The sequence below is a fragment of the Electrophorus electricus genome, chromosome 9 (genome assembly GCF_041902795.1).
Source record: "Electrophorus electricus isolate QZ-2024a chromosome 9, ASM4190279v1, whole genome shotgun sequence".
Classification (NCBI taxonomy): domain Eukaryota; kingdom Metazoa; phylum Chordata; class Actinopteri; order Gymnotiformes; family Gymnotidae; genus Electrophorus; species Electrophorus electricus.
The window spans coordinates 7,039,134-7,053,030 of record NC_137505.1 but is presented as its reverse complement, the minus strand read 5'-3'; the positions used below and the strand labels follow the sequence as shown (position 1 = coordinate 7,053,030).

The 13,897-nt window shown below is 45.6% G+C and overlaps 1 protein-coding gene across 2 annotated transcripts in view; it reads left to right on the top strand.

Moving 5' to 3' along the window:
- The window catches only part of col4a1 (collagen, type IV, alpha 1), a 35,999-nt gene extending 23,737 nt beyond the window's left edge, over positions 1-12,262 (top strand). For both annotated transcript variants that reach the window (XM_081720948.1, XM_081720949.1), the window contains 28 exons: positions 733-924; positions 1,093-1,261; positions 1,412-1,504; positions 1,693-1,797; positions 1,996-2,093; positions 2,192-2,342; positions 2,513-2,626; positions 2,744-2,911; positions 3,030-3,119; positions 3,208-3,354; positions 3,436-3,534; positions 3,652-3,741; positions 4,335-4,474; positions 4,649-4,779; positions 5,024-5,100; positions 5,273-5,371; positions 5,669-5,719; positions 6,482-6,667; positions 6,833-6,966; positions 7,049-7,121; positions 7,304-7,375; positions 7,488-7,616; positions 7,828-7,926; positions 8,026-8,238; positions 8,429-8,606; positions 8,703-8,817; positions 9,528-9,700; positions 10,358-12,262. In XM_081720948.1, the coding sequence (XP_081577074.1) occupies positions 733-924; positions 1,093-1,261; positions 1,412-1,504; positions 1,693-1,797; positions 1,996-2,093; positions 2,192-2,342; positions 2,513-2,626; positions 2,744-2,911; positions 3,030-3,119; positions 3,208-3,354; positions 3,436-3,534; positions 3,652-3,741; positions 4,335-4,474; positions 4,649-4,779; positions 5,024-5,100; positions 5,273-5,371; positions 5,669-5,719; positions 6,482-6,667; positions 6,833-6,966; positions 7,049-7,121; positions 7,304-7,375; positions 7,488-7,616; positions 7,828-7,926; positions 8,026-8,238; positions 8,429-8,606; positions 8,703-8,817; positions 9,528-9,700; positions 10,358-10,439 (3,468 nt within the window). In that variant the 3' untranslated portion in view covers positions 10,440-12,262. The remainder of the gene's footprint in view (positions 1-732; positions 925-1,092; positions 1,262-1,411; positions 1,505-1,692; positions 1,798-1,995; positions 2,094-2,191; positions 2,343-2,512; positions 2,627-2,743; positions 2,912-3,029; positions 3,120-3,207; positions 3,355-3,435; positions 3,535-3,651; positions 3,742-4,334; positions 4,475-4,648; positions 4,780-5,023; positions 5,101-5,272; positions 5,372-5,668; positions 5,720-6,481; positions 6,668-6,832; positions 6,967-7,048; positions 7,122-7,303; positions 7,376-7,487; positions 7,617-7,827; positions 7,927-8,025; positions 8,239-8,428; positions 8,607-8,702; positions 8,818-9,527; positions 9,701-10,357) is intronic.
- The last annotated feature ends 1,635 nt before the right edge of the window (positions 12,263-13,897 follow it).

The following is a 13,897-nucleotide window of genomic DNA, read 5'->3' as shown; positions in this document are numbered from 1 at the left end:
ACAGACATCTTCGACAGGTCACAGGAGCTCTGCTGCATTTCCACAAGCTTTCAGTCTTCGACCACCATCCCAGTTCTCAAAGAGATTAAGTTTACTGGACTAAATGACTAAATGTCACGAAAGTCTCTATAGGTCTGGTCCTAGAACACTTTAAAGCTATTACATACCCAATGCTATGTCCCCTGGAGATTTCATACAGAGCGAATAGGTCTGTCACTGTCGACCTGACCCTCACCTTAATGCTACAGTGTCCACACAGGTCCAGAAACCATTTCTAGAGTTCTTATGGACTTCAGCCTGGTCTGGGCCAGAGCCCGTAGAAACAGCCTGTCTGAATGGTACAATTTTGGGATTAGCACTTTAGCAGCTGTCTGTGCTTCTAATAAGCAAAAATCAAAATGAAAATGACCAGGCATTGTGTATAACTTATTTATTAAATGTAAAATTATAAGTTATGGTTTTACAAATAATTTACCGCTTTCTGGAGGCTTGTCTGCATGCTTGGCTATGGTTGCACAACACCCTCGACAGCCACTGAAGTTCCGCTACATACTGGCATCACAGATTCACTAGTATTTGCCAACTTGTCGATGGAAATTAGTTTAACATTTAACAGTTGTTTGCCCGTTAAATGCCCTCCTGTTTATCACTCTGGTACATGCACATCTTATGCTTTAAGCACAGTCAAAAAACAAAAAAAACAAAAAGGTGGGTTTTTTTCCTGGATTTCAGGGTTCCCCAGGTTCCCCAGGTTTAAGGGGCAATCCAGGAGCAGTAGGTGAGCCTGGTGATATCTATGCAGCACCAGGGCTGAAGGGAGATAAGGGCTCCCCTGGCCTTCCTGGTGCAAGGGGATTTCCAGGGAAAGATGGAATTCCTGGAAAGGATGGATATCCAGGTATTCCTGGACTCAAAGGAGAACCGGTGAGGGATTATCTCTAAAAAAAAAACCAAACATACAAAATGTTTATTTCCAATTGTTTTGTTCCTTTATCTATTTACATTATATGACTTATCAGATCATCTTAGCTGGATGTAGGTTCTGTTATCTAATGCATATTGTAACATACAAGTCTTTTTTTTTCTTTTAAGGCCAGAGAAGGTATTAAAGGTGATCGTGGTCTGGATGGAGAAAGAGGACCTCCGGGGTCTCCTGGAGAGAGAGGACCCCCAGGTATTCCAGGAACTGGTTTACCAGGAGATCCCGGCGAGAAGGGAAGTTCAGGGTCACCTGGTGTACCAGGAAGTCCAGGAATACCAGGTCAGTATTCATTTTTTAAATTAATTTGTACATTTAATATTTACTTGTTCTCTAAATATGCAGAATATTACTTGGAAATATACTGAAAACAAGAATGTTGATAATCCAAAGTTGGTCATATTTTAATTAGTTATACTGTCCTTCTTGTAGGACTTAAAGGTGAACCTGGAAAAGGTGTGAGTTCACCAGGACCTCAGGGTGCACCAGGACCTCGTGGAGAGTCTGGAAGACCTGGTATTCCAGGTAACTTCTATTCAGCTGTTAACAAAAAGATTCCTTATTCTAGTGCCTTAAACTGTGAATATAGATAAGCATATTAGATAACAACCATTTCCGCTCAAACATGGGTACAGTGAATTCCAGCACATGTGCAGTATACATTGTGTATCGCATTTATCTGTGTAATGGTAAGTTTCATTTTAACTCTCAAGGTGAAATGGGTCCCCCGGGTGATCAAGGATTGCCAGGATTCCCTGGGCTGAAAGGTGATAATGGCCTTCCAGGAACTGGACCTCCTGGACCACCAGGGCCAAAAGGTAAGTTACAATTATTACAGTAAAGTAATTACACCAGACTTAATGCATTGCTTTTAAAAGCAATGCACTAAGTCTGGTGTAGTATCATATATGAAATGGTGAACTTTAAAAGCAATGCATTAAGTCTGGTATAATGACAATAGGACATAACAGAACTAGCTGTATTATTTTCTGAAATCATTCTGTCATTCTCTTCAGGGTTCTCTGGTATACCCGGTGCTCCAGGAATCCCTGGAGAGCCTGGTCCCCCAGGCTATGATGGTTTTCCTGGGCATGTAGGACAACCAGGGCAAAAGGTATGATGGTATTTTGATGGTGTATTGGTGATAAATGTTTTATGTGCAGCATCCTGTAAGTAGCCCTGGTTCATTGCGAGCGGTGTTATATCCTATAGGGTGAACCAGGCATCGGCCTTCCAGGACCCAAGGGCTCTATAGGGCAACCAGGAGTACCTGGATTTCCAGGCCAGAAGGGTAGTGTAGGAATGCCAGGAATCCCTGGAATTGAGGGACAGACTGGCCCATCTGGTTCTCAGGGTGTGAAAGGTACAGTAATAGAATCCAAATGTAATTTGAGGAGAAAAAAAATCAGGAATCACAGGGTTAGTTAAGGCTTGCTTTTGATTAACATGCCACATTAGCAGGCAGGAAAAAAGAACACCCTTTTCCCACCAGGAACTGCATGTCTGTAATTCAGTGTTCTTTCTCTCCTCCAGGTGAGGTAGGACCTCCTGGGGCTCATGGATTTGCAGGACCACCTGGACCCGCAGGAATTGGCGAGCCAGGGGCACCTGGAACAGTGGGACCTCCTGGAAAACCTGGTCCCTTTGGTGAGTTCCTCTTTGAAGAGCAACTGGATAGGCAACTTTTAGAATATGTGCAAATGGGAGGGCATGAACTCTTAGGTGGCTAATGTTCATTTGATGCATTTCTCTGTGATATTGCAGGCCATATTGGTGAAAAAGGAGAGCGAGGTCTGCCAGGTATTCCCGGTCCAGCAATGCCCGGTCCTCAGGGCGAGAAGGGCATCCCTGGTTTTCCTGGATCACCTGGGCCCAAAGGGCTTCCAGGAGATCCAGGGGTTCCTGGAAATGACGGATTTCCTGGGGAAAGAGGTGAGGTGTCCATGATGTTCTGCACTTTGGAAATGGCCTCTTTGTGAAGTGACATGCTGTGCTGGTAAATATTTGTCAGTAGTTGACTCTTGCTTATGTGTGTGGAAATTGGTCCCAGGTTCCAAAGGAGAAATGGGATTGATGGGAATGCCAGGGTCTCCTGGATTTAAAGGCATCAGGGGAATCCCAGGAGAAACTGGACAAAGAGGTGGAGCGTTTAGGATGTATTTGAGACCTTTCTTCCCTATGGACATTTCTTATGCCTGTTTGCTTACTTATGATTCTGAACCTGGCAGGCGACCCTGGTTTCAGTGGGCCAAAAGGTGACCTCGGACAAGAGGGTCTCAAAGGAGACAGAGGAGAAAGGGGACCACCTGGAAATCTGACAATGGCACAGGGAATGGAAAATATGAAAGGAGAAAAGGGAGACACTGGTGACATAGGTATGAGACAAAATCCTTGGGCCATAGTGCAGATCGGCGCAAGATAAGACTCAAACCTAAACTCGCGAACTCTTCTCACAGGTGTCCCTGGCCCGACAGGGGAGAAAGGGTATCAAGGTATGCCTGGAGACCCTGGAATGGCTGGAAAGGATGGAATGCCCGGTTCACCGGGACATCCGGGTAAAGTTGCTTCCAGTGGTGTAAATACATTGAACAAGCACTGATAAACTCCTCCAGTGCCTTCGCTATTACCTATAAGAGGCATGAAAATTAATCCTATCCTCTTGTCCACCTTAGGTGCCAAAGGTGACACAGGAGTCCCTGGAGAACCTGGACGTCCTGGATTTCCTGGCACTAAAGGCAGTGTTGGAGAAATGGGAATGCCAGGTACAATGGGAAAAACCTCTATCACTGTAAAGATCTAACCAGTTCACCAGTACTACACATATTACTATATGTTACTTAGTCCAGTGATAAACTTGAACTAAGTAACAGCAAATATGATACTTTATGATCTCATCTTACTTAATCAGTAGCGGTTTATCAGTGGTGTTCCATTATCTTAATAGACTTAGATATTGATATAGGCATTGATATAGTTAGTAGTACTATTGGTGACATTAGCTCAGTGGTTAAGGTACTTGTAATCTGAAGGTTGCCGGTTCAAGTCCCACCACTGCCAGGTTGCCACTGTTGGGCCCCTGAGCAAGACCCTTAATCCTCAATTGTTCAAGTTGATTTCAGTCATTATTGTAAGTTGCTTTGGATGTAAATCATGTAAAAAAAAATGTAAATCATGAAACAACACCAGCTATCCAGTAAAGAGCAAGATGTTAACAGTCAACATGATGAATATTGGTGTTATAGGTATAAATAGAGGTAGCTAAATACATATGATAATAAGTAACTGTTGTCTTCTTAGTTAGCAAAATCCTTTTGACTTTTTGGGTTAATGACCTTTTTGATATTTGGGCCTACAGGAGTGGTGGGATCAAAAGGCTCTAAAGGACTGGTTGGGACACCAGGACATCCTGGGTTTAAAGGAGAACAAGGACATAAAGGTCAAAAAGGAGACTCAGGTCTTCCGGGAATAGGACTCCCTGGTCTCCCTGGCGAGAAGGTGATTTATTTATTTTTCATATTTACAATATTTATTTATTGCAGTAATTATCGACTGTGTAGGTGTGTTTGTTAGCATCAAAAGGATTGAACATTGAAGTTAAAGTTAGAAATGTAGTAAATAAATCTGACAACTGATTCAAATTTTTTCTTCCCACATGACTGTGGTACACAGGGTCAAATAGGCATGCCTGGTTTCCCTGGTGAGTCTGGCCAAAAGGGCGTGAAAGGTGCCATGGGTGTCCCAGGAATCCCTGGAAGTAATGGGCTGAAAGGAGACGAGGGGCACGTTGGCTTCCCAGGCAAGTTTTGTTTTTTTTCAAAAAAAATTTGTATCTGTAAATTTGTGTTTGTATCTCAGAAAGTTACTGGAATAGTAACCATTTCTAAATACCACTTAAAGAACATTACAAAAGAGCCCTGTGATTTAGTCCACTGTCTGGCTCATTAGTATGGCCCTTTACATTTGCACTCAGTGAACCCCTTATGTATTGAATACACACGGCTTAAGGTCCTTACTCACACAACTATTTGTTTTCTGAGCAGGCAGTCCTGGAGTACCAGGAGAGAAGGGTGTATCAGGGTTGCCTGGGTTACCAGGACAGCCAGGACATCAGGGACGGCCGGGTGGGTAACAATGATAACCATGTGTAAATAATGTTCTTCTAGGATGATAATAATTTTAGCACTTATTGGAATGCAGTCTTCCTGAAAATATTAAGAAAAATTTTAATAATGCATTTTCTAAAAACTATTGGCCATATCCTCTTGTTGGATGGGATGTTTTGCCTGGATATAGGTGAACCTGGTCTTCAGGGCCCTCCAGGATCACCGGGAGATAAAGGCCAGCCCGGAAAAGATGGAATTCCTGGATCTTCGGGCGAGAGGGGGGATCCAGGTATAATGATCCAACACTCTCTCTCTCTCTCTTTATATATATAAATAAATTTTTAAAATTCATATTTACAAGCAATGTAATGAAATATCAAATAACGGTATAATTATTTGAATAATTAAGGAAAACATAGTGGAATAGTAGAATATGACCTTGCTAACCTGACTCTTGATATTTAAAGATTCCCCAGAGCTATATCTGAAAGGCCACTTTAATGTCTTTTTGAGCTATTCCAGTTCCACATGCATTAGAAAGAAATGTGACATCTTTTGATGTGAGATCTTTTCATATGTTCTTTAGGTTTACCTGGAACAGGCTTCCCTGGGACCCCAGGACAGGCCGGCATTAAAGGTCAGACTTCCCTAACGTCTACACAAACAAATCATAATATGTTTTAAAGATAATATGCAGATTCTTGTTCAGTTTTTACCTTTCTAATGATAATACAGGGTTTAATAATGGCAGAAAAGTGGCACCCAATGCAGGGTCATTGCACTAACTTCATATGGACAAATTCTACAATGAATTACATGTCTATTTTCTTGGCACCTTCAATGTTCTGTTCATTGGGACAGTCCGACTAATTAACAGCACCATTTGACCAGGCATTAATAATGCTTTGGGTTATATCCCTTAAAACATGACATGATTATGTTTGCAGTGATGAGCTGTTTCCTGAATGCATGCATGGATCTGCATGGGTTTGGATGCAAGCACGAGATATAGACTAGTGTCTACTGCTTACTGTCCAACACCTCTTTTATTTTCATGGATCGTGTTTGGGATTTTGTAGTGACGGGATTCGCCTTCATATACAAAGTGTGCCATTTTCAAATTCCTGCATCGAGCCGATTTTCCAGAAGCATGAAAAAGCCTTCTATACTATATGCCCTCTAGACAGAACCAGTCTGGTTACTGAAACCGGAAAGATGTAAACAGCGTCCATCCAGAGCATCCAAAGCTGTCGCTACCATAGTCATTAGCAGCGTAACAGAGAATCCCAGGAGTCTGTCAGTGTTCGACCCTGATGAATACACAGGGCTTGTACAGAGAGGAACATTTTGGGAGGAAAATTAACAGTCTGCTGAGGTGACTTTGCTCTTCCACTCTCAGGTGATAGAGGCGCCCCAGGTCTTCCGGGACTTTCTGGGAGCCCAGGTATTCCTGGAGCCAAAGGAGACAGAGGCGTGCCAGGCTTCCAAGGCAGCCAGGGCAGACCTGGAGAAAGAGGACTACCGGGGACACCCATGGAGGGCCCCAAAGGCAAACAAGGACCTGAGGGAGAGCCAGGAGAACCAGGTCCATCTTTAACACTTTACTGTACCTGAAGGACACTTTATGATGTGTTATTGCCTTTAAGGACTTCAGGTTCTCTAACACAGTGGTTGTTACCGTTCCTAAACGAGTTTGATCTTCTAGGTGTCACTCATTCTAAAAAGATGTTTCCCAATGTTACATTTGCAGGGCAGACTGGCGCTCCCGGGCCTGCAGGCGTTCCAGGAATTCCTGGAGAGAAAGGCGAGGTGGGGGAGAGAGGTTTCCCAGGCCCACACGGCGCTCAGGGCGGGAAAGGAGAAAAAGGCATAACTGGGTTTCCTGTAAGTTAGAAGCACCCAACACCCATCACGCATCATACACGTGAAAAAGAATGTTCATCATGAGTCCCCTTGTGCTGTTCAGGGTCAGCCAGGCTTACCGGGCGTTGACGGACCAAAGGGCGAGATGGGAATTCAAGGAGTTCCAGGCTTCCCAGGTGAGACATTCGTATCCAATCAGACGTGAATGAATTGGATAGGAAATGGTACATATTCAAATATACTAACTAAATGTGACTCTGCTTGTTAATTCACCAAATGTGTAATCACTCAGCTGACCAACAAATGTAATTGCATTTCTTTTACTTTTTTGTCCTCTAAACCATCTCCGTCTCCTCAGGTACGAAGGGTGAGACTGGGGTTCAAGGTTTTAAGGGTGAGCTGGGTGACCGAGGATTTCCTGGACCAAAAGGTAACTGGAAGATTGTTATTATTATTATTATTATTAAGACAATTCAGGTGCTGTTTTTATGCCTGTTTTATGTGGCAAATTACTAACTTCATTTCCGACACCGTCCATGTAGGTAGTGAAGGCCCCCCGGGACCTCCTGGGCCACATACCTTTGTAAAAGGGGACATCGGCTTCCCAGGACTACAGGGTTCTCCAGGTCTTCCTGGACCTCAGGGACATCCTGGACTGAAAGGACAACAAGGTAGTGTTCCAAACGCTCCGTCTTACAAGCAAACCCTCGAGGCAGGCAGAAACCAAGGCCTCAGGAAACCCAAGCATTTTCCATCATACTTCAGTTAGTTAGCAAGCGTAACCAAAAATATTTACTGTCTCTCTCTTTCTCCATCTCTTTGTCTCTCTTCTTCTCCCTCTCCTCTTTCTCTCTACCACCCCCTACTCCCTTCTTCCTTCAGGAATAATGGGTCCCAAAGGTATTAAGGGAGAGGATGGTGCACCTGGCTACAATGGCGTTCCTGGCACTAAAGGAGAACCTGGCACCTCCGGACCTACTGGTACATGGCGCTCGCTTGCCAAAACATGCACTGCGTGTCGTATGCTGTTATCTCGTAACACCCTCGCACAATCTTTGTGCATCACCCTGCTCTTTTTAGGACCCAGAGGGTACCCCGGCCCTCCAGGCCCTGATGGGATCCCAGGCCACATTGGCCCCCCTGGACCCTCCTCCATGGACCATGGCTTCCTGGTGACGCGCCACAGTCAGTCCGTGGAGGTGCCTGTGTGCCCTGCGGGCACCACTCTGATCTACGATGGATACTCCCTCCTCTACGTGCAGGGCAACGAGCGGTCACATGGCCAGGACCTGGGTCAGTCCTGCATGAATGCGCCTACAAGGCGCCGGGGAAATGCACACGCTGCCAAGCTGCCACTGTTGGGTCCCTGAGCAAGACCTTCAACCCTCAATTACTCAAGCTGTATTCAGTCATGATTGCAAGTGGCCTTGGATAAAACTCTCTGCTGAATGGTGTAAATGTTTGCTGGTCTTTCATCCGTTAGGAACGGCTGGCAGCTGTCTACGGAAGTTTAGCCCCATGCCTTTCCTCTTCTGCAACATCAACAATGTGTGTAACTTTGCCTCCCGTAACGATTACTCCTACTGGCTCACGTCCCCTGAGCCCATGCCCATGAGTATGGCCCCTGTCACGGGCGACAGCATCAAGCCTTTCATTAGCAGGTCAGTGTGCCGGGGGCTCTGGGTCTGGGAGCGCACCGTCTCCCCTCTATATCTTTCTGTTGATGCTGAACCTGTTGTGTGTGTATCCTACTGCAGATGTGCAGTGTGTGAGGCTCCTGCCATGGTGATCGCCGTGCACAGCCAGACCATCATGATCCCACCCTGTCCTCACGGGTGGATCTCTCTCTGGATCGGTTACTCCTTCGTCATGGTGAGACTGTGAACACACCATAGAGTGTCTGTTAATGGGATCCTGCAGAATTTTGACTGAAGGGAAATTGGTGTCACCTCTCTCTCTCTCTCTCTCTCTCTCTCTCTCTCCCTCTCTCTGTCTGTCTATCTCCTGCATGCTCTCTCTCTCTCTCTCTTGCACACTCTCTCTCTCTCTCTCTTGCACTCTCTCTCTCTCTTTCTGTCTGTCTCCTGCATGCTCTCTCTCTCCCTCTCTCTGTCTTTCTCCTGCGTGCTCTCTCTCTCGTGCTCTCTCCCTCTCTTTCTCTCTCTCTGTCTATCTCCTGCATGCTCTCTCTCTCTCTCGCTCTCTCCCTCTCTTCCTCTCGCTCTCTCTCTCTGTCTATCTCCTGCATGCTCTCTCTCTCGCTCTCTCCCTCTCTTCCTCTCTCTCTCTCTCTCTCTCATGCTCTCTCCCTCTCTGTCTCTCTCTCTCTCTCTCTCTCTCGTGCTCTCTCCCTCTCTTTCTCTCTCTGTCTCTCCTGCATGCTCTCTGTCTCGCTCTCTCCCTTTCTTCCTCTCTCTCTCTCTCTCATGCTCTCTCCCTCTGTCTCTCTCTCTCTCTCTCGTGCTCTCTCCCTCTCTTTCTCTCTCTCTCTGTCTATCTCCTGCATGCTCTCTCTCTCTCTCTTTCTGTCTGTCTCCTGCGTGCTCTCTCTCTTCCTCTCTCTCTCCCTCGACTGCTCTCAGCACACCAGTGCCGGAGCGGAAGGATCGGGTCAGGCTCTGGCCTCCCCCGGCTCCTGTCTGGAGGAGTTCCGCTCCGCGCCCTTCATCGAGTGTCACGGCCGAGGCACCTGCAACTACTACGCCAACTCATATAGCTTCTGGCTGGCCACCATCGAGGACGAGGACATGTTCAGGTCTGCGTAGCCACTCTCTGTTTCCAGCTGAGACTCTGACTCTGCTCGTGAAGGCGCGTGGTAGACAGATAATGAGTCTGAGCTTGGTTAGCTCAGGGTGAGCCGCAGTGCAGTACCGGCCTGTTTTAGAAGTGGACGTGGGAGATTCTTTGCACTTCTTTACGTTCACACGTCTCGTACATTTTCCTTTTGTTTATGCGTGCAACGTTGTTTATTATATTTACCTTTTACTGATATTCGGAGACAAAACTCACACAAAATATGTACGTCATTGGTCCCAATATCTCATGCAAACCAGAGTCTTAATCAAAATGAGCTGGTATTTTGTCTCCGGGTTTGGAATAAACGTAGTCACTAGGGGACAGCGTCACTATTTTAATCACTAGGGGGCAGCATAACTCTATACTGCAAATATGACCTATATTTGAATCACCCTCTGGAACTGTGAATTATTCAGAGCTAAGGTCCTATTTCTTGCCGTTTCTCTGCAATTTACAGTTTCTTGGCCACCTCTTGTGCACTCTTATATTTCGTATAATATATTCTAATTCAAGAGGTTATTAGGTTCCCTGTGATATCCTTCCCATATTGAGAATTTCACACCTTAAGACGCGTACTGATCAATTTGACATTGCTGACTGTTAATTCCCGTTCCAGGAAACCCGTCCCCACTACACTAAAGGCTGGGAACCTGCGGACTCACATCAGCAGGTGCCAGGTGTGCATGAAGAGGACTTAGCCAATCACGTGCCTTCCTCTGCAACGGGCAAAGGTGTTCTAATGTTAAGAATCAAAGATCCCCCCCCGCCCACCCCCCAGCATGGTGCTACTTCAGGGGGAAGCGTTGGACTGACCCAGTGTGAACAGACTGAAGAATGTTCCGGAAAACACGCAGGCAGGTCCGAGCTGACCCAGATCACACGGCGTCTGAATGCCACTAACGTCCTCATTGTGTCCCTTTAAGAAGTGACGCCTGTTTACAATTGCACTGAGCACATCTATTAGTAAGCAGATGTCTATGTTCTGAAAACACACGGTTTTGTGGATCAGGTGCTATTGAATACAACTATTGTACTTCTGTTATTGCTCATTTTTTATAGGGTTGCTTATTATTTTATTTTTTTTGTGGCTCATGCTACGAAACAGCACCTAATGTAAGTATCCTGTCTGTATTTCTTCATTATCATTTACTAACTTTGTTGTTTTCTTTTTGTTTTGTTTGTAATATTACACCATAAGTTCCGTTCGTTCACACCTCAGCTAGGGCACATAGATTTGAGGGCCGATGTAAATATCCAGCTTTTGTTTAGTACTTAACACATTTCCACCATAATCTCTTCAGGTTAAATACATTAATTTTTTTTGCATATTTCTGGGAACTATGAGAGTTGAGTACAGAGAGACCAAGGGCGCCGTCCACACACGGCTGTGTTCACTCTTTTTTGCTACAGCCTGTTAGGACCGAATATTCATCACTGCCGGCTGTTGTAGGTGTACGTCTGCAGCTAGGGGGTGCTGCCATCTGCGAGTAGTGGGCCATGTTTACATCCACAAGCAGTTTTAGTGTGTTAGAGTGCATTGTATGTGTGTGTTTGTGTGTTTTCCATCACTCTTTAACACTCTTATCACACTGCTCATTCTAAGAGGATGTTTGCCAAGGATACACCTCAGCAGGGCTTAAAACACACACACACACACACACACACACACACACACACACACACGGTTCTAACTGAATAGTTATTTTTTATGCATATTCTCAACCTAAGCATGCAGTTAAGACAAAGTGTTCCTGTCATGTGTTCCGCCACAAGCTCAGTGAGGCTTGACTTGAACTGACCCGTCGACCAACGGACTTCACACGCCTGACACACTGAAGGCTTTTAAGTCTCCCAGCGTACGCTGGGGCGTCTTCCCAGAAGCATCCGCACGGCCGTGCTGTCTCCCGGTGCCGGCCGTGCGGTTGGCTCATGCTCTCTCTGCTTGCTTTTCCAGCCCTAGACCAAAGAACGTGCACACACAGTTTTATTACACTGAACATACTTGACCTTTCTGAGTCCCCTTGTATATAAAGTCCACAAAACAAAGGATTTTTGTGTGTGTGTGTTTTCAGGAAATTCTCCACCACCACCACTGTGTCTTGTACAGTCTAATAATTAGGGATATTTATGTATACCAAGAGTGCCTGGAAATAATTTGAGCCTGTGACAAATGAAAGCATCTGAGCACCTTCCTGTCTGGAGAGGAAGTGCTCTAGAAGCCCTGCCCCGGCCACCAGTGCTGTCATTATCCTACATCATCCGGTTGTACTCTTTACTGACCTCACTACTCAGCCGAGTGTCGGCGGCCAGTTGCCACTGGTTGACCTCCCAGTGGATGTGCATGTGCAGAATTAAGAGCACTTCAGAAGTGAGATTCGTAGAAGACGGTGGAGATTAAGTGGGATTTTTCAAGCACAGTTTTGAGTCCTTTTTTTAAAAAAAATAATCCGAGTTTCATTTAGCTGGCTTTGCGTCTCTCCCCTCTTCTGTACTGAAGTCATACAATAAAATTGTTTGTATACGTCTGTGCTGTGTAATTTGATCGAAGGCACTGGTTGTATCAGGAAGGGAATGAGCTTTGTGCGCAGAGGCCGCGCATGTACCCTGACCACCGGACCAAAGAACAACACCCTCTGTTTACTTTGTTTTTAAGCCAAAAACATCAAACCATTTTATGGTAAACTTTGTGAACACATTCTGATCTGTTAAAATGCAGGGAAATATATTACATTATATTGCCAGGTAATGTAGCCCCAATTTGTTTTGCTGATGGCATTTTCAGACACTGGCCTGTGGAGGGCGCTCTGATTCTACCTTACTAAGCATCGCTTGCATCCCTGCACACGCGCACAGGAAGTGACACATATCGTATTACTCCAAGCGTATTACTCCTACAGAGAGCTGCAATACGGCCACGCGTGTTCCAATCAGCTCAGAACGCTCACGTCTGTTTAGACAAGGCCTTCTGGGAACTCCTGAAAGAGCTGTGATTGGTGCTGCTGTCGTCCTCTCTCAGGGAGACTGCGTGCGTCCTGTGGGAGAGGTGTTGGAGGGTCACGACATGACCGAGTCACGGGAGACTGCCTTTCATCGATTCTGCTCTTCTCACATTTCACTCACAGACAAAACAAACAAACAACTTTCAGGAGCTTCCACTTCACCTGGAGCTTTACCGGAGAGGTTTCGACATCCCGTGGTCTCAGTGCTCCAACGCGTATCACCAAAGGAGGCTTTGGGTGTCCACACATTCTTCTGCTCTTTAGTTGGAGTGGAGATCAACAGTGAGGAAATTTGATGTGGTAAAAGCTCCCTTTGCTCATCAAAGGACACTCTGTCCCTGTGAGACGCACATACACGTTAACATGGTTCTGTGTAACGCAGGGACAGTGTGTCTCTATGAGAAGATCCTGGGATTTCCAGGTGTAAGTATGGGAAGTCCACAGTTTCATGGCTTCAGCATGTGTTTACAAACCACCACAAGCCTTCAAGCGCTGGAGAATTCCTTCATTTTCTGCCATAAACTATTGTGGTTAAAATGCTGATAATTCATGCCGGGGTTTGAACTGCCTGCATGAGTATGTTTGTGTATGTGAATGCATGCAGTATTTGTGTGTGTGTGCTTACATGAATACCCTTTGTAACTTTGTGTGTGTGTATGCTTACATGAATGCACTTTGCAACTCGTGTGTGTGTGTGTGTGTGTGTGTGTGTGTGTGTGTGTGTATGTGTGTGTATGTGTGGGAGCCACACAGATCGATTGCTCTAGAGAAGAGATGCCCCAGGCCTTTGATGCCTGCATCGTTCCTGGGAGCAGGTCCCAGGCTTTCTCACTCTGCTTGCCTGAAGGGCAAACATGACCTTTCACCCAGCGAGGTACGGTCTGCTGGCAAAACCGCATGAATGAATGAATGAACTTTGACTCAGTACTCAATAGAGCTTCTGGGTAAATGCAGGAACATCAATGTCTTTCTTCTGTTCTTTTTCTGTGAATGAACAGTCTCTGATCATGTGGATGTCCCTAAGTGTGTGTGTGGGTAAACGCACAGAGACACAGACACTCACTCACACACACACACATGCAAGCACACACACATAAAATGCAAAGCACAGAGCCAAATGTGAAAACAGGATTTCTAGTCTGCCTAAAATTAAAATG